Source organism: Abramis brama (genome assembly GCF_963993115.1).
Source record: "Abramis brama genome assembly, chromosome: 1".
Classification (NCBI taxonomy): domain Eukaryota; kingdom Metazoa; phylum Chordata; class Actinopteri; order Cypriniformes; family Leuciscidae; genus Abramis; species Abramis brama.
In genome coordinates, this window is record NC_139963.1 from 40,699,172 (window position 1) to 40,725,281 (window position 26,110).

General features: G+C 38.2%; 1 protein-coding gene across 2 annotated transcripts; it reads right to left on the minus strand.

Moving 5' to 3' along the window:
- Positions 1-132: 132 nt before the first annotated feature.
- gmip (GEM interacting protein) lies at positions 133-21,270 on the minus strand. Of its 2 annotated transcripts, XM_084116245.1 has the most exons (21): positions 21,007-21,270; positions 18,951-19,044; positions 18,504-18,597; positions 18,298-18,361; positions 15,717-15,842; positions 14,286-14,350; positions 10,994-11,101; positions 10,809-10,889; positions 10,562-10,723; positions 9,580-9,717; positions 8,421-8,611; positions 7,796-7,902; positions 7,642-7,704; positions 7,470-7,559; positions 7,238-7,398; positions 5,950-6,126; positions 5,238-5,375; positions 4,365-4,567; positions 3,957-4,284; positions 1,268-1,370; positions 133-1,022 (listed from the first exon to the last, which is right to left on the minus strand). In XM_084116245.1, the coding sequence occupies exons 1-21, from the start codon at positions 21,053-21,055 to the stop codon at positions 442-444; spliced, it is 3,123 nt and encodes a 1,040-aa protein (XP_083972371.1). In that variant the 5' UTR covers positions 21,056-21,270; the 3' UTR covers positions 133-441. The 2 variants fall into 2 exon arrangements, with proteins under 2 accessions (XP_083972371.1, XP_083972372.1); XM_084116246.1 differs by lacking the exon at positions 1,268-1,370 and having other exon boundaries at positions 21,007-21,264.
- Positions 21,271-26,110: the final 4,840 nt, after the last annotated feature.

Here is a 26,110-nt window from a genome sequence, read left to right on the forward strand (position 1 = left end):
TCCTCACTGATGATAATAATAAAACGTTCTTCTAATGAACACAAAAGAAGATATTTTGAAGAATGTCAGTAAATGCATTGTCGAATGTCGGTTTTAAAGAATCTGAAAAAGCAAAACAAAAAAACAAGCCAGTTTGTTGTTGTTGTTTCCATATATTGCATGTTCATCCCAAAGGAGTCATGTTTCAGCATCATACATCTATATAAGACAGGCTGTCTATGAATAACAAATAAACACAGGTAAATCTGTGCCAAATTTCCAGTGAGAGTGGAAACTATCTGTACTGTGATTTAACTACACTGTACGTCATACACCACAAAGCAGGGAAACTAAAAATGTACAGCGTGTAGCCTACTAAAATACTGTGCAAAATGGGCACAGCACAAAATGGGATTTATCCCGGTGAATTTAAGGAACCCCATCAGTCTGCTTCAGTCAGTGTCAAACAAAATGGAGCTGCTCGGTCTTCCCTGAATCACTGCGCTTTAGCCTCAGTCCGGACAGGACCTTCTGTGCCGTTCTCTCCTCCGTCGGACGCCTCCTCAAGGATCGGATCAGGCGCTCTCTCCCCCCCAGGGTGTTGTTCGATTGGTTGGTATTTTGTTTGGCCATTTGGCCCACATGTTCTTTGAATGAAGAAGCTACTGCTTTAACCCCCTCATCCGATACTGTCCTTGTCACCCCTGTGTGAGGTGCAGTCTGACTGCCAGGGGTGCATCCAGTGTTACTCTGCGGGCCAGGGGTCTCGTGTAATCGAGAGTGAGTTGTTATGGGGGTCTCGGGCTCAGGAGAGGAGCTGCGGCTGCTGTCTGCACTTCCTGGCACAAGTCCTTCCCCGCTCCCAGAATTGTCCTCGTCCCGCGACTGAGAGTCTGCTTTGCTTAATTGTGCTCCTGCCGAACCCTGTCTGTTGTACTTGACCGGCTGCCTGCTGAAGTGACCCCTCGACTGAGTTTGTAGTTGACTTTCTGCAGCCTGCTCCAGATGCCCCTGAGGAGACGCTGTCGGCCTCATAGCCAGGACTGGAAGATGCACAGAACAAAATCACACGTTTATTCACAACAATATAATTAAAAAATGTGATTTTGTATTAATCAAAATGCTTTAAAAATGTATTTCCATATCCTTTAGACTAACAAAAAAATCACTTGTTTGCTTATGACAACAGGAAGAAAAAGGATCGGAAACGCCACAGAAACACAGAGCAAAAAGTTTGCGCAAGCAGCCAGCTGGTATTGAATTTGAATGTCTTTTAAAGCCCGCCTACCTGCTCTCTCATTGGCTTCTGGGCTCAGCTGGTCCATTGCTTCATTGGATGATGACTTGTCAGAAATATAACCCTCGCTTGAGTCTCTCTTGATAGTGCGATTCTGTTAAAATGATAGAAATTCTGAATATAAGTTGACTAATGGATCATTTAGATGTTTAAATTACTGTCATATTGTAGTATTATATTGTAGATAAAGTGTCAGTGACACATTTAAAAGATTTATAATGTAAACTGGTTACACAGGTATCGTTTAAAAGTTTGGGTCAGTGAGATTTAAAGAGGTATTTTTTTAATGTAATTAAGAGTTTTATTCAGAAACAATGCATTAAATTGAAAAAAGATTATGTTTCCCCGAAAATATCAATCAGTACAACTGTTTTCAAAATTGATAATAATTAATGTTTCTTGAGCAGCAAATCATCATATTAGAATGATTTCTGAAGGATCATGTGACTGAAGACTGGAGTAATGATGCTGAAAATCCAGCTTTGATCACAGAAATAAATTACATTTAAATATATATTCACATATAAAACAGTTATTTTAAATTGTAATAATATTATACTGTTTTTTACTGTATTTTGATCAAATAAATGCAGCCTTGGTGAGCTTAAGAGACATGATGTTTTCATGAAAAAACCTTATATAGGATTTATTATAATATTATATATATCTGCCAGTTAGTTAGTTAGCAATATTAAATGTGTTAGTCCAGCGCTAAGTGTGAGAAGCCTACTAAAACAGTCTAAACCTGTGGAAAACTTGCTAATCAATAAGTTAAACTGTTCTAATTAGAGGAGACTCAGCTAATAGCTAATACCATCCTCCAGGCTTTTCTGTAGTTGCTGAGGAGCCTCGGCACTGACTAAAAGCACCTTGCGACAGAGGTAAGACTCTGACATAAGCACAAGCACACAGGCAAGCAGAAGTAATCTTCACAGAAGCGTTTAATCCCTCCAGGCCTTTCCACGGGCACGGCGGGACAATTCAGGCCCAAGCAGAGCAATAGCGGCTCAAGCAGATCAAGAACTCTTCCGACCGCACGAGCACGTCCACCTGAGGTGAGCTTTTAGCATCATCATGACAACAGTCGGACTGTTTATTTGACCTACACAGTGTCCTAACCAGATGCGACGCCGCAACACACAGCTATCTTTTAAGAGTTTTTGTTCTAACCAGCCGCGACGGCGATACGCAATGAACGATAGAAACGGTTTCTATTTCTGCGACGTTGCGGCTGGAACCACAACATAGAAACTATGACTGATAATGTGCTTTATATAATCTTAAAAGCGTCTAATGTGCGTTTGAATATCATTTTGCGTGACTTTTATAGCAATACCCCAGCACGCAATTTTGCATTTAAAAGACGTCTAATAACCGTCCAAAAACAGCCCTGACGTCTCGGCTAAAACAAGGCAAAATTTGGGCTGTCAGTGAATATTGGTCTAACCATAGCCCAAGAATAGATGCACAGGGTTTGCATAGAACATGTCAAAGAAATGAAACCAAAACACCTTGCAATTGCTGTTGACTTTGCTTACATTATGGAATATCATACATCTCGCAAGTTATTTTGGCAAAAACAACATGTAACCAAATTCAAGTTTATTTTGTCTAGAATGGTGAAATAGCCGGTGAAATGACGGCTATTGCTTGCTGGGTACTGTCTGAAAGTGATGGATAATTCAACTCAGATCTTGAAAATAAACTAAAGGTAAAAAGTATGTTAAAAGTGTGAACTCAATGTGAACAAACAAGTGTATTATACGACAAAGATGGTTTCAGTCACTCGGTATGCATTTTTAATGATTTTAAAATGGTTTAATATTTATTATCAATTTGGTTGCAAGTTAAAGTCACCATGAAATCAAAATGGGCAATTCTTATATTGCAGTATTTATTGTAAATGATTTATCAGTGCACATATATATTTTTTTAATGCATGTGCTCTCCTATCTCAAAATAACAACTTCTCCCTCTTGCAGCTCATTTATTCTCTTCTCTGATGATGCGTTTACTGGCGTGAGGGCGGTTGCAACCTGTCACTCACATGAGATCCACCAATAGCAAACCACAACCATCCAATCAATTCACCACGGACAAAATCAAGTCGCGCCCTACATTTTTCTTGTTCAAGAAACCGTTTCACTTGAATAGAACAACACAACACTTGGTGCGTTCAAGTCCTCCTGGGAAGTTCGTATTTACGACATCAGGTGTGTTCAAGTCATTTTCATCAGAGCAAGAAGGCGGTGAACCTTCTCTTAATTAACTACACAAAAACATTGTACCAATTCTAGAAAATGAAGAGCAAAGATTGCACATAAGGTAAGATTAGCTTTTTTAGGTTTTTATTTAATTTTTTGAACATTTACCGTCAACTAGAGACGTTGATTCCACCATGAATTGCGTTCAACTAGTAAATAATGCACAATTTAGCGCAACTTCCATTGCATGCCGATTTTAAGTGCACTTGCTGAGAGAGAGAGAGAGAGAGAGAGAGAAAACGCACCCACACGCTGTTCTGATTGGCTGTGACATTTGATTGATTTTGACGCGTCCGGTAGCCGTGTCGTGTCTAGCATCCACAAACAAACTGCGTCTCGCAACGCAACGCATCTGGTTAGAACACGGTGTAAGCGTGGAGCTACTGATTGTGTGAAGTCATGTTCTTATTGCCTACCTCCAGTGAGCGTGGACGTTCTCTGGACGCGGCTCCAGGGTCCTGTGAGGAACTGCTGGCAGGAGAGACGGGACATGAAGCTCTTGGTGGGGTGTCTGGGAGGGGTGCTGTGGGAGGCGGTGGCGGAGGTGTGCTTGATCTTGTTGGGGAACCGAATACTTCGTCATAGTGTGAGATCATGAACTCCACGAGAAGAGCCTGATAGCTGGTTTCCAGGAGAGCGATCATCGACACGTCCCCTGACACCAGGGGCCGCAGGAGCGTGGGGCCAAACACGATGCCCAGGTTTCCTGGAGACATTTTGTTGTCTTCATATTGTTCTGCCACTCTGAAGAGAAGAAAGTGATGTATTAGTAGCGAACTACGTCATTTAGATGAGCTTGAATGTAATTTCAGACAGTATGGTACCTGTTCAAGTGGGCAGTTATGTGCTGCACTGTTTTGTAGTTACACAGAGGCAATCGACTAGTAAGCTCTCGGAGTTTGACCACAATACTCGCCACAATCCCAGAAGTCTCGGCAACATGATCCTTTTCACTAAGCCTCTGAATCTCCTTACCCACGTTGATAAAGTCGTTGTAAAGGTCAAAGGTGAGTAACGGCTCTGGAAGCTGTGAAAGAGGAAGAACGGGGTGTTGACCACATGAGGGGATTAATCCCAAAATATGTTTCAAGGAATGAGAAGATTACTGTAAATAGAGTGTAACAGTCGGGTGCGGGTAGTAAAAATCCCATTCATTTTCTCTATAGCTAATTCATTTTAAACAATAAACCATTAAAGAAAACTGGGATTATTTAAACTGGCGAAAAACTACATTACCCATGATTCTGCAGAAAAATATCAAATAATCAGAGAATCAGCAAATCGCATATTTTGCAATAAATGTAAAACATACTGTGTCAACATACAAAATATAAATCTTTAGATCAATAGTTTTGAATTCGTAATATTTTAGCTTATGTCATTCGCAATGCTTCATGGGATTATAGTTTCACAGTATTGTAATTTTGTCTTTTTAAATACATCTTTTTTGCTTCAAATCAAAGTTTGTAATGTTGTGAATTCACCTTGTAGCTGGTTGGTTTTGTTCATGGCTTATAACTCTATAACAAAGACTTTTTAAAAAATCCCCATGGGAAAAATTAATGGGGAAAAATACTTCCGGAAACAAGGCTACTGAAAAATTGGGCGAGCTCTGTTGTGCTCCATTTAAGACTAGATATTTGTTTTACTTGAACTCACTTTAAAAATGTGAACTTTACTCAAGAATCCTTTTTTACCTCTTTGAAGAAGTGCTTGAGTACGGAGGTGATGTCATGCGGTGAGAGGTCACTAAGGTCAACTTGGTCTTTCTGGATTTCAAAGGCCTGACATAACTTTAGAATGCGAGGTTTGGATCCACTGATTCTGTACACTCCCTATATACAGAGACAAGAACAAGAGAGGGAACACAACTAGATTATTTTATCTTCAGAACAAAATTTGATTGTTTGCTTGTCCATAAATGTCTGCCATGATGCCAGCCGACAACTTGCCCCAATCATTTGAGGTTTCATTCAAGTCTGTGGTAAATCTTTACCCGGAATACACTACACAACTTTAACTCAGATTTTAACCCTGATTTACAGTCTGTCAGTCTGCAGATTGGGGATGTTCCATCCAGTCAGAGGATACCAAACATGTTTGATATTTTGAGCCGATTTTAAAACATATATTATTTTCATTTGTCACATGTCTCCTAGCAATGAGGCACATGTTTCTGTTTTATGAGTTCAGAACCTCTGTAACCATTTCCAAAGTCGGCAAGTCTAGTGTTTTAAAATCTTTTCGGATTTTAAAAGCTGCGTAATTTATTCCAGCCTTAAAACTTAAAAGTTGCCTTAGCAAGCATTAAAAATACAGATCGGTGTAGGAGTGAGTAAACTAGTCAAATTTCTTGTCTGTCTCTTTTAAGACATTTTCACAAGATCAGTGTTTTTGCTTTATTCCTACCTGGACTCCGAGAGCCCTGCTCTCAATCTCTTCAGTGCAACGCAAGACAACGAAGGGCACACAGTCTTGGCTCTCTTTGGGCAGCAGGGAGATCTCCATCCCAAAGATGAAGCCCCTCCTGTGCTCACACTCCAGCTGGCAAACCTCCAGGCACTTCCTGTGGACTGCAAGGCCACACTGGCAAGAGAGGAGCAACAGTCAGTCTGCCATGTTCATTCTTTTACTAACCAGTCATTTAAAGGGATAGTTCACCTAAAAATAAAAATTCGGTCATTAATTACTCCCCGTAAGACCTCCGTTCATCTTCGGAACACAAATGAAGATCGTTTTGATGACATACGAGAGGTTAGGCCATAGGCAGCAACGTCATTGCAACTTTCAAGGCCCAGAAAGGTAGTAAAGACAGTGTTAAAATAGTCCATGTGACTACAGTGGTTCAATCTTAATGTTATGAAGCGACGAGAATACTTTTTTTGCTCTAACCCCCCCCCCAAAATAATGACTTTATTCAACAATCTCTTCTCTTCCACATCATTCTCCTACGCTATTCGCGTAGTGTAAACAGTGCAGCACTTCCAGGTTATACGTCAGAATGTTGGCTCACTATTGGCCGACGCTGGTCACGTGAGAACCACAACACATGCTGATACAGCAGCTGGCCAATAGTGAGCTGACGTTTTGATGAAGAACCAGGAAGCATTGCACTGTTAACAGTGTAGGAGAATGACGTGGAAGAGAAGAGATTGTTGAATAAAGTCGTTATTTTGGGTGGGGGGGAAAGCGTCGCTTCATAACATTAAGACTGAACCACTGTAGTCACATGGACTATTTTAACGATGTCTTTACTACCTTTCTGGACCTTGAAAGTTGCAATGATGTTGCTGCCAATGACTGGTTCAGAAACCTCTCAGATTTCATCAAAAATATCTTAATTTGTGTTCCGATGATGAACGAAGGTCAAAGGTTGAAACGACATGAGGGTGAGTAATTAATGACATAATTTTTATTAAATATCCCTTTAACTGTCACTTTCATACTTACAGCACACTTCTTTATAGGATCAGTTCACCAGGAGTTAATTGCTTTACTTAAGTGAACAATAAAGCACAATTCTATTCATTTTTCTTATTCATAGAGAAATTGATTTTTTTGTGGTAACAAACCACAACCATTCACAACCAATTCCCTTAAACAAAATCAAGACCCGTCCTACATTTTTTTCTTGTTCGAGAAGCGGTTTCACTCGGATACGCTAACTAAAAGCCATGGGCCCTTATCTGACACTCACCTCCTCACACTCAATCCCGTTGACCAGGATGTAGTTGTCACATTGCTTACACTTGACCATCTTGCTCTTCATTTTTCTCAGTCTGTGGGTCAAAGCGGCACGCGATGCAGTTCGCAGTTTACACGTCATTCCGTTGCTATCAGATAAACCCTCTTCGCTCTCTGCACACAGATGAAAAAAATGTCAACAACTGCAGTGTCTGCCATTGAAATGCAGAAAGTGTCAAATATACCTGCTTCTTGCAGAGGGTCTTTCTCATCAAGATCATCTGAAGACATGGTTCCTGTGGAGGAGGCCTTGGGCAGCTTACGGCTCCCATGAGCTTCGGAGAGGAGAGATATCATTCACTTATTTACAACATCTAGATAGGACAGTAATAAAATGTTGCAAGAGATTTTTTCTACCTGGACTGGACAGCGATTCAAGACTTCCTCCTGTGCTGTCTCGGTCACTGTGACCAGGCCGTCCTGTACATCAATAAATCACATGACAATTTTCAGTTGCACTTCAGCTGGACGGGTTAAATTCAAGAAAGTTTATGACGGAAATCAGACGTACGTCCATCTACTAAACTGCTGCTGTGTCTCAGATCATCTGGTAGCGCATATGAATCTTGCAGGTAACTTGTAGCAGTGCTTTGTTTACGTCGACCTGTTGGTGAGGATCTGTGAAAATTGGGTATACAGAAATTCAACTCAAATGAGGCGGTTGCTAGTTTAGTTGTTCACACACGTAAATTAGCTTTAGTTGACTGCAGAAGTATTGAGACAGAAATGCTTGAGCTATTACAGGCAATTCAGTTCTGTTCACAATAAACATCAGTGGGATTTAGCAACTGATTCATACATTTATAAAAAGTGAAGCTGATCTCTGTTACAATTAAAAACAGCAAATCTCAAACAAAAAGAACAGACAAAAACACGTCTCCGCATTATTGTATAATACTTGCTGTGCTGCTTCATATTTTTGTGGAAACTGATGTATCAGGATTTTTCTTTTTGTGAATAGAAAGTTCAAAATATTAATCTGAACTCTTTTATAACATTATAAATATCTTACTGTCACTTCTGAGTGGTTTAATGCATCCTTGCTGAATAAAAGTATTAATTACTTAAAAAAAAAAAAAAAAAATCTTTCTGACTTCCTGACCTGCATGTTACAAGTTATTCTTGTGTGCCCTCACCTCCTGCTTTGGGGGATGAACTCCTGGAATGTGAAGTTCTGGAGAGGATGGTCGGGCATGTTCTTTCCCAGGATGTACTGCAGGTAGGGTTCACCCGGCTCAAAGGGCCTGCAGGTCAGCTCCAGGTTCTGGTAGCCCAGAGGAACCATCTCAGTCTGCTGCCGCTGGTAAAAGAACATGTTCACCGTTGCCTGACAGAGGAATAAGACAGAGACTTTGATCGAGAAGCCATGGATGAATATACAAATATAAGTGTAAACTAGATACGCTGAACATTTGATGACTAGTGCTAGCCGACGCAAAAGTCATCGCTATGCAATTGCTAGGGTGTTTTGTGGATGCTAGGGAATTCTGAGTGGTTACTTGTATGCCCACTCTCTATGCTATACTCTGCTTCTTATTGCATTTTTGTTTTTTGATGATTGATAGACTTTCACTGGATATAGCAGACCTTCCCTTCACTCTAAGTAAAGTATGGCCCTGTTTACACCTGGTGTTAAGATGTGTTTTGGTTGATCGGATCACACGTGGACGATGCTAACTACAGATGTAAACAGGGTCTAAAATGTTTTGAGCTTGTCCACTTTCAAACACTTCCAGAGGTAGTCGAAAACACATTCGACCGGATTGCTTTCGTAATGTAAACGCTCATGTGGCCACAAAAGACGCCTGCTCTCCGCCTACTGACCGAATATGTAAACATTATAGGAAGTGCACTAGCCAGATGGGAGTTAAACTTTGTCGGCTGAAGACCCGAGTTTGATTTAAAGACGAAAAACATACCAAGCACGATGTTCTCTCACCATTCCTGATTTCTAACACACACTCAGTGTTCGGCTGGTCTTGCAGCTGTCAGAACATAAACGAAACCTACTGCTCTCCATGTGTTTTTACGTGCTCGAGATTATTTCATCTATTAGTTTAAAAGATCTGAAAAAGCCTATAAATTTACCCTCATCATAGACCCTCCCCTCTAAGAAATCAGGACAGAAGTGGTCAAAGTGGACAAAAGAGACAGATTAAAACACCAGTTGTAAACAGGAATGTTTCTCCCTCGTCTACTTGTGATCTGATCGACCTAAAGTTTCTCCTTCATGTGTAAATATTTACTTTTCGCCTTTTCGCCTCCCAAACTGTCTCTAAAGGCTGGTGAACCCACCTCTTTCAGCACATTGTCTCCTTGACAGATGAGCTTGCGGATGTGGACGATGATTTTGCGCTTCACATTCTCCAGCTCTCTTTGATGGTTGTTTGCGTCACACACACACTGCTTGTACATTATCTCAGTCTCTGTAACCTACACGGTAGCAAAGCACAGTGATAATAAATATCTTCCAGAAGAGATAATTAACATGACACATATTTATACTTTTGGTTATCTGCACTATTAAAACAAGAAATACTCCTTTATAATCTCACTGAAATGTTTAGGGTACATTTCATGTGCACTGTTGATAATAGTATTTTTCAGAACTAACATATTTTATTAATGGAAAGCATATTATAATCTCACACAATTTTTTGTGCACCCTCTGTAGTAGTTTGCTTGAAATTGTCTAAATATCCCTTAAATTACAGGTTTTGCAGTGTCAATTTTTAAAGTGAGTCGGTCTCAAGTTTAATATATTAAATAAAAAATGTGTAAAGTCAACATTATCTATATAAAATGTATTTCCTAAATCTAAATGCTGTAGAAAATGTAGTTTAAAGTTTAATTTCCTTTAAATGAAGTTAAAATTATTTTTCTTAAAAACGTGTACATTATTTAATAATTAAATTATAATGAATTTTTTAGGTCTTCAAACGTTCTTTCAACTATGTTACTATCCAAACAACCCCCTGCAACTTAAATATCACATGGATATCTGCAAAAAAATGTGATTCTTCAAAATCTTTTATAACAATCACTGTTCATAAGGCAGAATAGACAAAATAACCTTTTGACAAATTCACCAGGGAAAACATACTTTCCCTTTTAATGTCAAGACTGTTTTTAATGATTAAACTTGGTGACTAGCAGATTTGTTAAACTGATGAAACGTTTAAACTAAACACAATAGTAATGTTGTTGCGAAAGCATATTGTTTTTGTCCTTTTTTGTTCATGTTAAACTATAGAATGAGCCATATACTCGGGATGACCTTAGTTTGGGCGTCATCTCTGGACTTCCTCCTCTTGTCCAGGGTCTTGTAACCCCCGGTCTCCTCTTCAGCTTTGGCCGTCATGGCTTTGGCCTTCTCCAGATCCTCACAGCGCTGCTGGTATTGCTGTCGAGCCCTCTTCAGCGCTGACACAGCATCATTCTGATCATCAAAATATATGTCACATTACTGGACTGATAAATTAATGAATACACATACAGTATCAACCTCAGCACTAAGAACTGACCATCCTCTTCTGTTCTTTTGACCACTGCTCTTTGAATTCCCGTCGCCACTTGTCGATTTCGTTCTTCTTGGCCGAGAGAGCCTTTGGGATAGATAGATAGATAGTTAAACCCCACACGTCACATGTTATATGTTTCAGATTTCTTGCGTTTGTCATAAACATTGATCAGATGGGTGTTTGTGCACCTGGTAGCAGCGCTGTTGTATGAGTTCAGCAGTGTGTTTGGCTGAGGAGCTGCTTTTGAGATCATGTTCCAGGGCCTGGGTGTAGATATACTGCAGAGGCATCATGTCCTGTGGAGAGTGTCCAAACAGATTTAAGAGCATTAAAAAGTGGGCTGACAGTAAACAACATGTTCCTTATGCAACAGAATAGTTGCATTAGGGTGTTTGGTAACTTCTGGATTAGTCCCAAGGACTGCTCTTTTATTCAGTTTTATTTTTATACAAGCATTTTACCTTGACTTCATTATTTATTTTTGAAACCTTTATGTATAGATCTTGTAAAACCTTAGCTTAGATTTCAGTATAAAAATTAATCATAAAACATGAATTATTAGATGTATAAAACTATATATATGTATATATATATATATATATATATATATATATATATATATATATATATATATATATATATTAACTGCTTAAGTTACGGTTATACACTATTTATTCATGAAGTTATACAAGTTAAAGGGGCTATATGTAAGAATTTTCATGTATTAATTGCATTTTATTGCCAATGCGTGAACAGCTTGTAACGAAAATGATCAAACAAGACTGTCCCAGACTTCCTAGGTTGTCTGTGAAAGCCAAAGGATGTGATGTTTACACGCGCGAGCATACATTGTGCAGGATAATGTCGTAAGAGAGCCATTTTGTACTGTAACGTCAATGTGCCATGCAAAGAAAAGGGATTTATTCAACTATAGTCAGATATAGATTATGGTCTCAATATACGTACTTTATCAAACCATCATAACAGTCAGGGCCCTATTTTAACGATCTAAGCGCATGGTCTAAAGCACACGGCGCAAGTTCACTTATGGCGTGTCCGAATCCACTTTTGCTAGTTTAACGACGGGAAAAATGGTCGGCGCGCCAGGGATGGTCTAAAAGGGTTGTCCCTATTTTCTTCATGAGTAATGGGTGTGTTTTGTAATTTACGTGCGTTAAACCAATCAGAGTCTCATCTCCAATTCCCTTTAAATGGCATTTGCGCTCGCGCCATGGCAGATTCGCTATTTACATGACGGAATTTGATAGTGGAAAGACCAATTCTGCTCGTGCGCGAGGTAAAAGTGCGCAAGCAGACCATCTACGGGGCATGCCGGATTCCACCATATCTTTATGTACACAATAATAATCTTTTACATTGTATTCCTTTTATTTTAAACATTAGGCATGTTTGTGTGCTGCTGTGCATCCCTGTGTGTTTAATGAGCAGAGTGTACGCGCGTTGCAGACCCGCCTATAGGCGCACATTACTAAAGGCTGATTTATACTTCTGCGTCGGACCTGCGCCGGAGCCTCTAGGCTGTAGGCAACGCGTTGGTTTTCATTTAAGCCTGTTTTATACTTCTGCGTCGAACTCACGCCGTAGCTACGTCGTAGGCTGTGTGTAGCGCGCGTACCCTTCGGCGTATCCTGACGTGCACCTCTCCAAAAATGTAACAACGCGTCAACTCCACGCGGACATAAGCGCTGTGATTGGTCTGCTAGAACCCCTCCCTCGGGTTTCACATGCTCCCTCTGCAAGTGTAATTGCGCGTCAACACGGACAACGACGCAGAAGTATAAATGAAAACCAACGCGTTGCCTACAGCGTAAAGGCTCCGGCGTAGGTCCGACGCAGAAGTATAAAACAGGCTTTATACTTCTGCGTCGTTGTCCGCGTTGACGCGCGCAGAGGGAACATGTGAAACCCGAGGGAGCGGTCCTAGCAGACCAATCACAGCACTTGCGTCTGCGTAGAGTTGACGCGTTGTTACATTTTTGGAGAGGTGCACGTCAGGGTACGCCGAAGGGTATGCGCGCTACACACAGCCTACGACGTAGCTACGGCGTGAGTTCGACGCAGAAGTATAAATTGGGCGCTCTTTAAATCACAACAACAACAAAAAATTATATATATATATATTACGCCATTGATTTTAGACCAGGTTTCAGTTGGTCAATGGTGCAGTCTATTTCTGTTGCCTCCAAATTGTGCCAACAATGCGCCAGAACGCACCTCGTTTTCAGACCAGCACACCCATGGGCGCACAAATGGGCGCAAATGCATTTGCTATTCAAACAACGTGGCGCAGGACATGAAAATGATAACTGCGTCGGACTGAAAGTGAAACTAGCAAAAAACTTGCATTGCGCTTGGCGCTGCATTGCGCCAGGTGTAAGAAAGGGCCCTCGGTGTCATTTTAATTAGGCCTACCTCATCTGTAGACGTTGCCTGTGAATTGTAGAGCTTGTGCAAACATATCCACATGATCAGATGCTTCTTTGACAGCTGCTTTCTTAACAGAGCTTTGTTTAATTTGTTATTAAGAGGAAAGCACATATTTACATGTACATCTAAACGTCGCTCTCAGCAGAGTGTACGGCGGCGGGAATCGGCTTGTTAACCATAGACTTGTATATCTCTGCAAATTTTACAACTTTTTATTTATTTAATTTTTTTACTTCTAAACGAAGAGGAATGATAAAGAACTTCACCGTGAGTTTATCAGGGCCTTGAATCACATTCACGTGTGAAATAAGTGCACAAGTTCGAGCCATGGTTAGAGCAAGAGCAATAGCCTTGCTGGCTGCAGTTCACTTAACGGCCACAGGTGTCACTAATAACGAAAGTTTCTGAATTCTATAGCCCATTTAAGGTTATATTAATTATTTATTTTGTTACTTTTAAGTATAGATTTTGTATTAAGCTTAGCTTATCTTATATTAGACTTCTCAAATTCTAGCATAAAAATCTATCCAGCTGTTATTTTATCAAATTATGCAAAACTGTCATATATTATTTAATTGTGTGTATTTAAAACGCTATCTATGAAATTAACCGTAGCAAGACAATGGAGTCAGTCAGCCATTTTATTCCCAAACGTTTTAAAATGTAATTTCTACCAGCATTATTTTCATCACAGAATGCTATGGATGTTATCCAATGTTCATGATTTTCATGAAAAAAAATATACAAAAATGCTACTGAATTCTCAAGCAATGAATGTATACGGCTGAATATTGTCAATAGAGAAATTAATAAACCAATTAGATTTTGAAAAGTGTTTTAAAAGAGTTTTATAGAAGTCCACATGACCAAAAGTGCCAATAGCTGTATAAACTCTCATTACATGTTTTGCACTCTCTCTCTCACACACACACACACACACACACACACACACACACACACACACACACACACACACACACAAACACACACACACACACAAACACACACACACACACACACACACACTTTTACCTGTTGAGCAACACATGACTTGGCTGCATCTGCCGCTCTCATAATACTCTTTGCAAACTCTTGCTCTGCAAACAAATAATCATTTATGATTTTCATAATCATATATTGCTCAGAATCATAATGGTGTCTATTATGCCAAATTCTGAATATTTGCTGATATTGACATACATGTAGATGAAAGAGGTTAATAAGCAAAACACCAGAAGGAAAATACGATTGACTGATAGAAATAGTTTGCATCTGTATTGATGGACACACAACAAAGTGCTTCAAAATATCAATAGTACAACAGTGAGCGGATATTAGGTGACAACTTTATCGGGCCATAACCCATTAGCATTACAGCTCAATGGAAAATAGGATATTCATCATCACCAATTCCAGGAATACCACACCGGGGAATGTACTGTATGCTTCCCTCTTCTGTTAATTCATTATTAGGCTATTGATGTCTGGCATTGCCTGTTATATATTCAGTCTCTTTTTGCTCTAGCCATTTATCATACATACCTCTTCATGACTGTGTTTCTTAACACACTTAAGTACTCTTTTAAAGAGTATACTTTGCCAAATGAAAAGCTTTACTTGCTAATAAAAGTTTTAAAAGCTAATAATCTTTTGTTGTGCACATATTTTGATATGGTAAATTTCTACTTCATTGCAAATGCGTAATTGCGTAATTAAAAAAAGTAAATACGTGACATACACATTTAAATAGAAATAACATTTAAGTATATCTTAGTTTACCATAAATGTCAGTACATTCGAATGTCAGTACATTTGGCAGGATAATTTAACCACATTTAAAAAAAAAATTTTTTTTTTAAAAGATAAATGTAAAGTTAATGTAAATATAAAATGACATATGAAAATGTATTTAAATTCAACTTCAGTGGGTGAAAAAAACAGAAGGAGAATTGCATTTCATATAAATACTAGAATACATTTTCATTTAATTGTAAATAACATGCAAATGATTGTCCAAAAACATTACATTAAGTTTGTACTTAAGTATATTGTTTTAAAGCATATTATTTCTGTTGTAAGTACTCTTTTTAGAAGTATATACTGAAGTGTATTTCTTTTCCACGAAGGGTAACCTATCAGTAACCTTCCACTAGAGGGCGCTGTGCGAGATGATGACGTGTTAAAGGTTACTTCATCCTATTACAGGTGTTGTTCAACACAAGTCATTTTCTATCAGAGATCCAATTTTATATTCTCATGCTATTTCCTGGAAGAGGTCCCTCGGCTTCTCTTCCAGGCAGAAACGATCTATAATTACTAGCAAACAAATCCAGCCTAAACATAATATGTCAGCACATTAAAAAACATGAGTCTAAATGCTAGTTTTCTATATTTATCTGACAGTTGGATGTGTGTTCCTCTATGTGACTCTGTGTAATCAAAGACTACATTTAAAACACTCACCCAGGCTGATTCTTTTGTCCATCCAGGTCAGCAGGTCTTTGGCATAACGGCACCACATTTTGGCGTACTGAAGGGTGAGCTCCACGCCACCCTCGCAGCGACACAGGGTCAGGTCGGCATCCTGGGCTGAGGCGGAAGACATCAGCATCAACGGTTCGGGTGCATGCCTTACTCTATGTAAACTAAACCCCGCTCGGGACTAACAGAGGCTTGTCCTCAACCAGCCTTAACAATTCTGTTGGCTGTCACTCATTACTCAGAGGATAAATCTCCCGTATCTTCAAAGGATGTAAAGGCAAAGCTTTGGAAAATGCTGAGTTGCAGTACATGCCCATCATAACACAGACACAAAAAAAGCAACGTAATTGTTAAAAACAATGTTGAAAGACATTATTCTCTAAAAGTCTAATAAAGGTGTCGGAAACGAGCACAGAATCATAACATCTATGTCGAAAAGTCAAATCCCTGTGACCCTCCAGCACAATATTCCGGATTGGTAATTCAATATCCATGCAAAATGCTTGTATAGGGAGCTCCTGGGCTCGCTCAGTATTGTCCAAAAGGCTTTGGGACTCAGCAGTGAGTGTGTGTGAGGATTTCCGAGACTGCTCACCCTCCCTCTGTCTGCTGTCTCCTCCCTGTGCATTAAATGCTAAAAATCTGATCTGATCAAAAGATCAGAACTAAAAACCTGAATCTGTTGGACTGCCACTATCCCACTTCCATCCTGCCGTACTTCTTGGCTTGTCATGTTAAAGCATATGTGTATGTGTGTGTGCGTGTGCGTGTGTTCACTTTTGGCACAGAGGGGAGGGGAAATAATCCAGGACAGTAGCAGACTGTATAGTGATGGTCTTTAGATTAGGGTGGGGTTGACTTCCTGGTATAAGGATATAGATATCTCATCATTACTTTACGGTCTTTTAAACACACTCTCTCTCATTAAATTTAGCTTGACGTTACCGTCACACATATTGTTAACGATTTTCCCAGCACAATTGTACACACAGGTGAATCTCATGGCAAGAACATACCCAGGTCATATTTCACCCCAAAATTAATAAAGTATATTAAAAGATATATTGTAAAACAAATGTTTCTGTTTTGTGACAATGTAATACAATAACTTTACAGTGATGTGAAAAAATGTCATTCTCATTACCAAGATGTAGAGGGAAAAAAGTAATACCCATTACTGTGATGCTGTGAAAATCGTATTATCAACGTGATGTAAAATCTCATTCTCATTACCGTAATGCTAAAACATATCTCATTCTCATTACTGTGATATAGAGAAAAAATATAATTCTCATTACCGTGATGCACAAAAAATGTAATTCTCATTACCGTGATGCGAAATAATCATACATTATTTCATTTGTAGAGTCAATTATTACTACTGTTATTTAACATTGTAGTACTTGGCATAAATTTCAGTTATTTTGATTAAAAAAAGAAACATTTAATTTTTTGCATTGTGGTCATGAATATTTCAAAATATAATTTCTTTTACTTTTCATACTACTGTCTTTTGAAATTGGAGTGAAATATGGACCATTTTTGTTAGATTATCCCACCCAAACTGGTGAATCTAAAATGAATACATATGATTTAATAGGATATTTAATAGGATACAAAACATTAAACTCACAGTTTTCTCCAGGTAATTCATGAAATGTCTCTGCTTAGTCAGTCCATTTGGCTGATCAGATTGCTCACAGTGGGGGTTAGAGAACTAGGCTAAGACTGCATAGGAATTAATTGTTGATACTGAAGTCTGTCTCAAGGTGTACGTAAAGGAAGATGACGTGTTTTGTGAGTACAAGCCAAGAGATTGCCTTCGATAGGTCACCATGTGGATGTTTTATTTAAACTCTGAGTGTTAGCGTAATCCCTAATCTCAGCTAGCAAACAGCTACATACTCATAGAGCAGGCAGGTTTTACTAAGTTAGCACCCATGGAAAGGTGACATCACTATATATATATATATATATAAATTCAGTATAGCTATTACCTAGTCAAAATATATCTCATCTCATCTTCGGTTACTCATCCCTTCTTTATAATTTATATTTTATACCTAATTTTTTTTTCCGAATCCAGCTTTATATAAATATTACAGTTCTAATGCTAACATTCTTTCAAACCTATGTAGTTCTTGGAGAGATGGATCAGTGGGAAAAACAGAGAGCAGCTGTCTGCCGATTTAATCTGCTCTCTAACCCCCGTCCGGTGCTAATCTTGTTAGCAAGGGGCCATTAGTCCATGTGGCTAATTACACGTAAACAGTTGCAGGTTAAAGAAGAGAGATTTAGTGGCGTGACACGATGCCTCCGAGTCTGATCAGTCACTCTTGCTTTGCTTTGCTCCTCTCAGATATCTCAGAGAATGGACAGAAGAATATGTCTTCATAGGGTTCAATACGAATATGGCTGGATGTAAGATATTCATTCTAATAATTATGTGAGCAGCACAAACAATGTGTCTATCACAAATCTCATTAGTCCTCCACCCTTGTTAGTCTTCCTCCAAATGTCCAGCAAACAAACACTCATACACAAAGATGTTAAAAAGATTTACCAGATACGCCTCCATCCTTTTCCTCCTCTTCACGGCAGATCTTCAACGACTCCGCATCTTCACCCTGGAAAACATGCAGCTTTTAATATTCGCTGTAACGCGTTCTTGCTTGAGAGAGATTGTTAAACCCAAAAGTATCAAGAGATATGAGTATGAGTATGTGAGGAAAAAGAGTGGGAACATAATAATCATCAATCATGTCTCACTGTAATATCGTCCAGATCGGCGTTCAGTGTGGTGTCTGCCGAGGTGTCTGTTAAAGACAGTGAGTCTGGTTCTTGTAGAAGCTCATCCACAGTCCTGAGAAATCAAATCAGCAGACACAACAATATTAAAAATGAAACATGGTGGTTCTCACAGAGCTAAAGCATTCAAACTGTTTTATATTTCTTAAAAATAAAGGTTCTTTATTGGCATTGATGGTTCCATCAGAAACTTTTAACATCCACGGAATCTTTCAATTGGACTAAAGGTTCTTTATAGTGAAAGATGGTTCTTTAGATAATTAAAAGTCCTTCACACTAAGATTTTTTTCTTTTTCTTTTAAGAGCAGTTCACTGGAAACCAAAATGGTTTTTCTATGGCATCGCTGTGAAATCCCCCCTTTGGAACCTTTATTTTCAAGACTGGAATTTCACAGAAGGTCTACGTACGAGCATGTTAATGACAGATCCAAACTGGCATCAAAATCTCGAAATATCTCACTGTAACGCTTGATTTCTGAGTGACGGACTGGGGTACCATCATCTGAAACAGAAGGAAATGTGATGATGCCACGTGTGATTTTTTTCAATGAAAATCTGATTCTAAAAAAAAAAAGTGTTACACTTTTTTTTAAGGTGACCTACTTACACGTTACAACATGTGCTTACTATTACAATAACAGTAAATTATGCATAATTACAAGTAACTAAACCTAAACCAAACCCTAACTCTATAGTAAGTATATCCCACAGTACTTATTTGAGTAAGTACAATGTAACTACGTCACCTTAAAATAAAGGGTTACACTTTATTTTACAGTGTTCTTGTTACATATGTTACATGTACCATAGTAATAACAGTAAATGATGCATAATTACATGCAACTAACCCTCAACCAAGTCCTAATCCTGCTCTAACCCTATAGTAAGTACATGTAGTTAATTCATATTACTCAGTACTTAATTACACTGAAACAAGAACACCTTAAAATAAAGTGTAACCAAATAAATGTAACCAAAAAGGTTTTTAATACAAACCTCTGTTCATTGGTTTTGGTATTATTTGTATTATTACTTTTGAAATACTTAGAATGTAATGTGATATATAATGTGTGTAACATGGACAGTGCCAAATAAAACAAGATAAAGCATGACAATACACTTCTTTGTGAAAAAGGGTTTTGATTGTGGTTAAAGTACATGAACATTTGCGTGAAGGCTTGCAGGAACTGGAACCTGAAGCTAGAGTAATGACAATTAATGGCACCGGGAAATGTGCATTTGACATTAAGACAGGAAGTCACACTACTGAAGTTGACACAAATGTTTTGTGCCAGAAACAGTAAAGAGAAAGCAGCAAGAGTGAGCCAGACTCATGTTCACTTGTACAAAAACATTAAAATAAAGTATTTATACATCACCTTGGACAGATCATTTCTTTTGATATTTGAAAGCACAGGTAAATTACGGCATCGATTCAGATCATTTGAAGTTTAGACATGCTTTTTACTCATGGACTCTCTGAAGCCTTGAATGCACATAATGCTGTAGATATGGCTCGAAACTTGCAATGTGCCACTCTTGTAACAAAGAAAGCATCACCGTCAATCTCTCTTTCTCTCTGTGACATGCACCATTTAGGTCAACCACATCCTGCATAGGTTTTTTTTAACATGATCTGCTACAGGGACAATAAGGACTTGTTTTTGATGAAGAGATTAGTTCAACTGTATGGATTAAGATTGTATTTTTTTTTTTGTTCATCTTCATTTTGCTTGATAAAAATCACCCACCGGAAGTCAAAGGCCTCTCAAAGATGGCACTGCGGTTACACTGTCAGTTGGCACGTTATGCTGTTAGTTGTTACATAGAATGTTACATTCTAATTCTGATACCAATTGCAAAAATGATATTGTTAAATGTCACGTGATACTCAATGTGATAGAAACGAGAAGAACTGCAGCTCTTACAAATTGCTTGAAACCAGTGCATGTGACTTCCTCCCACTGAGGTCTTATTTAGGTTGTTTATTTCCACATCCTGGGCTCATTAAAGGTATACATTTGATGTATTTATGAGAATTTCTAAATGAAAAAATAAAATAAAGTAAATTAACAAAAAACTTCCCAAAACACCATACCAAAAATAAAATCTTGGGTTCATTTTTTTTTTTTTTTTAACATTTACCTTTTTTTTTATTTTACATGTAGAAAGAAACAATACGATGCAGTAATTTTGTACATTTGTCCAAAAAAAATAAAACAAAAAAAATAAAAAAATGCTGTGTACATGAAAACTTCCTTGAGATGCAACTTTTGCACAAAGGCAAACTGAAAAAGACAGGAAGTGCTCTGATCATGCACTGAACATTGCATGCAACCCAAACACACAAGCACGCATATCCAAAGTAAGAGAGCAAGATAACTAATAAATAACACATATGCAGCCTAAAGCTGTGGTTGGGTACAACAAAAGCACATTTCCCTCAACGTCTGTTGTAACTCACCCTGGACTTTTGGTTGCCTCAGCTGTGCCGTCTCTGCTGCCTCCTCCATCTAGTCTCTACTGATAAACCAGCAGCTCACAAGAGACGTGTTCGTGTTGTCATCCAGCAGTTAGTCCATCCACCCCTGTCAGAATCATCACCTTTCACAGGCGAACACTAACGCAGAACATGAAGACGGACGGTGTGGTGTTTGATAACTGCCCTCTCTTCTCTCACAGCGCCACTTCTCTTCCTCTAAAGTGGAGGTTGGCCAATGTTCTTTCACCATCGTATGAGGAGGAAGTTTGTCTCACTATCACTCTCAGACACACCTAACACCCCCAACTTCTGCTAAGGCCTGAGATATTGCTGGTAATTTGTGGCTGCATTTGTCATTTTTTTCTTTTTTGTGTGATTTTTGTTTGTGGCCTATCGAAGGCTCTTGAATTTGCAAATACTTTGATTGTGCAGTAACTTTAATTAATCTTATATTTAAACATCACTGCTATCTATTTTTGGCATAAAATGCCAAATGGGAAATATTTTGAACTTTTGTAACTATCACGCACAGTGTTGGGTAAAGTTACTTTTAAATGTAACGAATTACAATATTGCAATACTCCCTAAAAAAGTAACTAATTGTGTTACCTAGTTACTTTTTAAGGAAAGTAATGCATTACGTTACTTTTTCTCACCTGGGCAAGGCTTGCTTTTTTGTATTTCAATAAATACATTTTATTTTTGGCTAATGTAAAGGCTCTTTCTCACCAAAAGTAACATGAATAAGCCTCAGGCTGAAGGAAATGCAAATTCACTCCTGTTCAACACTCTTACTTCAGTAGTAAAAAAGAAACCCAAATGTAATGTATATCTAAAGTCAATAAGCATCATGTTCACACAGAACACACAAGCCTCTGCACTTTCTCCTGATTTCGCTCAACAATAGTAACTGTCAGTTAATAAATGGTATAGATAAAAGTAACTTGCGTTACTTATTTGAAAATTGTAAATTTAAAAGTGGTGCATTACTTGATTAGATACTTGAAAAAGTAATTTGATTACAACCCGCACTTGTAATGCGTTTCCCCCAACACTGATTATGCAGTAAAACCCCCTTGAAGCAGTAGTAAATGAGCCTGAATCTTGCTTTAGTATTCAGCCAATGAAATTCAACCTCACATCATTGCCCCCTATTGGCTGATGGTGGTTGAGACACAGGAAGTGCATTAAGTAGCTGACACACTTCCACTCACATCAGGGCTGGACTGGGACAAAAAATCGGCCCGGGCATTTTGGCCCAGACCGGCCCACTATGATCATAAACACCACCCATCTTTGCACGCCCTTAATTATATGCATACCAACTCCTATTCATTAAAACCACTAATGCCATGTAATGAGTGAGTATAGGGACGAGTGAGAGTTAACAGATGAAATAAGTAAAAATTTGACATTTATTAATACAGTTGAACTATACTTCACAGTGGTGAATCCTAAAACAAGCTATAATCTGCATTAGCATAGCAATACAATTTTTTCTTACAGGATTTTTGTCCACCCACTGTGGTCCTTCTAGGGGGGTTCGGGGGCATGCCCCCCATGAGAACATTTTGTGCATTTTAATGTTAAATTCATCAATCTGGTGCACTTTGAGAGTTCAAAATTAAAAGCTCCAACCCATATTCAGTGTGCAAATTAAACAAAGAAATATTCAAACCTCTTTTAGTTACAGTGTCTATTTACATTACACCTACTAATAGTTATAATATTAATCAAATGACAGTAATTGCCATATTTTGTAAAACAAATGCACTAAAAAATAAAGGAAACTTTCACAATTAGTTTTGTACCAATTTCTATACTTGAAAGAGATAAGCACATGATCTTTTATTTTGACGCAAACTGCATCAAGCTTTTATTTTGGCGGAAAACATGGTTTACAAACGCCTCTCATTAGATTTCTAGTGAATTGCGGTAATCATCAACTATGCAGATGTGGAAATAATCTGTAACTGGGTAATGGGTTCCTACACTCATGACATGGCCTAAGTGTTTTGAAAGTAGTTCTGCTTACCGCAGGCTCTAAACTCTCTCATCTCTCTCCTGATCCTCATCAGTATCATCATCATCACAGGAGCTGATGAAGGGCAGAAAACATATATTTTGACACATAAAGCGTCTGCTTTAAGGGCCTGGTTCTATTTTTTCACGCTATTTCTCTGCACATTCCTTGCGTTTCTTCTCCATCTCGCTGACTATTTTGACAGATACACACTGACACTGCTGCGCGCTCGCTCACTCGTTTAAAGTTGTGATTGGGCCAGCCCAGTGTCAATCAAGAAAAGAACCAATGGGCCGCTGATCTACGTGTTTCATGTGCTGGTCTGTCAGAAAGAAAAAGGTCAGAAAGGTCCTTTTTTGGACCAATGCATTACACCGGCACAAACCCAGCGCCGCCAATTAAGCAAAACAAAACCAAACGAATGGGCCGCCGATGTACAAATTTTATGGGCCGTTAAAAAAAAAAAAAAAAAAAAAAAAAAAAAAAATATATATATATATATATATATATATGTATATGAGTATGAGATGTATCGGCCCGAAAAGCACGTCGGCCCACCGGGAAAATGCCCGGTATGCCCAATGGCCAGTCCAGCCATGACTCACATATACACCTGGGAAGATCATTTAGATTCATTCAATCAATAAAGATTCATTTATTGTCAATAAATATTTAAAATGACTCTAAAAATGTAATGTGCTGTAACCATTAAGTAAAAAGTAGTACAAAAACTATTATTTCTTACACTCTGAATACATAGCACATTCATTATTTTTCAAAACATATTTTATATATTTTTTCCTGACCTGGGGCCTCATTTATAACCGTTGCGTACGCACAAAACAGGCCCTGAAAGAGGCGTACGCCACTTCCGACGCATAAGTTGTGATTTATAAAAACAAACTTGACGGGAAAATTTGCGCACCTGCGCACCATTTCACTTTTAGACAGAAAATCTAAAGAAAAAATACAAGATAATAATACAAATATAATTTCACTCACCAAGCCTGTCACTTGAAGCAAATCCCTTCTTAAATGTCCGCGCCAGCGAGCGCGTTGAGCCGTTTAGTGAAACTGACGCAAATAACAGTTTAAATAAATAAAATAATGATTTAAACTATGTTTTACTTCTGATATAAACATTTAGATTAAATATGCCATTCAAATTAATGGAGAACACTTAAACATGAAATCATTACTGAGAAGTTACAACATTTTTTATATTCGAATTCAATCAATAGAAATATTTGTTGCGGATGCGATGTTTTTGAACACTTTTTCCTGTGGCGTGCTGTGTTTTAATGTTTTAACCACAGAGATAATTGCTTATCAAGATAATACAATATTGTCTGAGAAAATAGTTTCGTGCAAATAATGCCCAAGGCCTATCTGTTTCCAAAAATATAAATCAATTAAGAATACTATTCGGCCAGTGGAAAAGATGAAATGTATTTTACACTATTTGATTTATGTATTCAAAAACAAGACAAGGATAGGCAAGTACATGATTTTTATTAATGTAATGTGTCTTGTACCATTAAACGTTATCACGTGGATGAATGATCATATGCAAATGATATGCAGATGAGGATATGCATAGTAAAACTAGGCGTTGTAAGCTCCATATATGGTTATTTCGGGGTGGAGACGCATGTGCGCACAATCTTCCGCTGACTGGGATTTATAAAGTGAATTCTGCGCAGGTGCTGGCGTACGAACGGTTTTATAAGTCTGAATATTTTTTTGCGTACGTCATTTTTGGCTTTCGGGCGCACGTACACTTTTAGTAAGGTTCCTACGCACAGTTTTATAAATGAGACCCCAGGTGGGTTTGTGCAGAAAACACTCACAGCTCCAGGTCGGCTCCAAAACTACAGATAACTGAACTCTGAAACACATATAAATCATAATTACTCATAGACTACTGTTTAAAGGTTTGGGGTCAATAAGATTTTTGTTGTTGTTGAAAGAAATCAGTAGTTTTATTCAGCAAGGACACATTTAACTGATCAAAAGTGACAGTAAAGACTTTTATAATGTTACAAAATATTTCTATTTAAAATAAATGTTGCTATTTTATTCATCAAAGAGTCTTGAATTTTTTTTCTTGGTTTCCACAAAAATGTTAAGAAGCACAACTGTTTTCAACAACTGTTTTCAATTATTGATAATAATAAGAAATGTTTCTTGAGCACCAAATCATCATATCAGAATGATTTCTGAAGGATCATGTGACACTGAAGACTAGAGTAATGATGCTGAAAATTCAGCTCTACATTACAGGAATAAATGACATTTTAATATATACTTAAATAGAGTTATTTTAAATTGTAATACTATTTCAGAACATTACGGTTTTTACTCTACTGTTGATCAAATAGATGTAGCCTTGCTAGATATAGACCTCTTATATTATCTTACAGACACCAAATTTTTGAACGGTACTACGGTAGTGTAACTCTTATGTTTTCTGGAGTTTGCCCTGTACAGGTCTCTGCACTTACTTTATTTTATTCAAAGTTAAAGTGTTTAGTGACACAGGTAAGTATTTCAGTACAACATAGTCTCAATATAAGTCTCAACATATAAGTCTCAATACAACATACACAAGTATGCTTTGAAAAACTGAATTAACAAATTAACCGATAAACACTTTTTTTTCTGGACTCAGTCTGACAAAGCCAAGCAACATCATTGTGGCATTTGTTGTGCTACACGGCACTGGTATAATAAGCATGGAAAGCCCCTGTTAAATATGCTACAAATGGTTTGTTCCCTTTCAGTCACTCACGTTCGACGTGGTCGACGTGTCGACTGATTGGGATCACGCTCAGGGAGCCTGTCATCTTCGAGTATTGATAAAACAAGCCAATGCACACATTGGCGTGCAAGCTTTGCATCCACTGAGGGAAGAAAGTGAGTGCTTCACTGGTACAGGCTGCACCATCCCTGTCAGTGTTGCCATGATCATTCTGTGTGCTCCGGCACTGGTGAGAGTTTTTCATTTCCTGAAAGAGCAACACGGGTGCGTTTGCGTGTTTTTCAAGATGTCATTCCACCCGT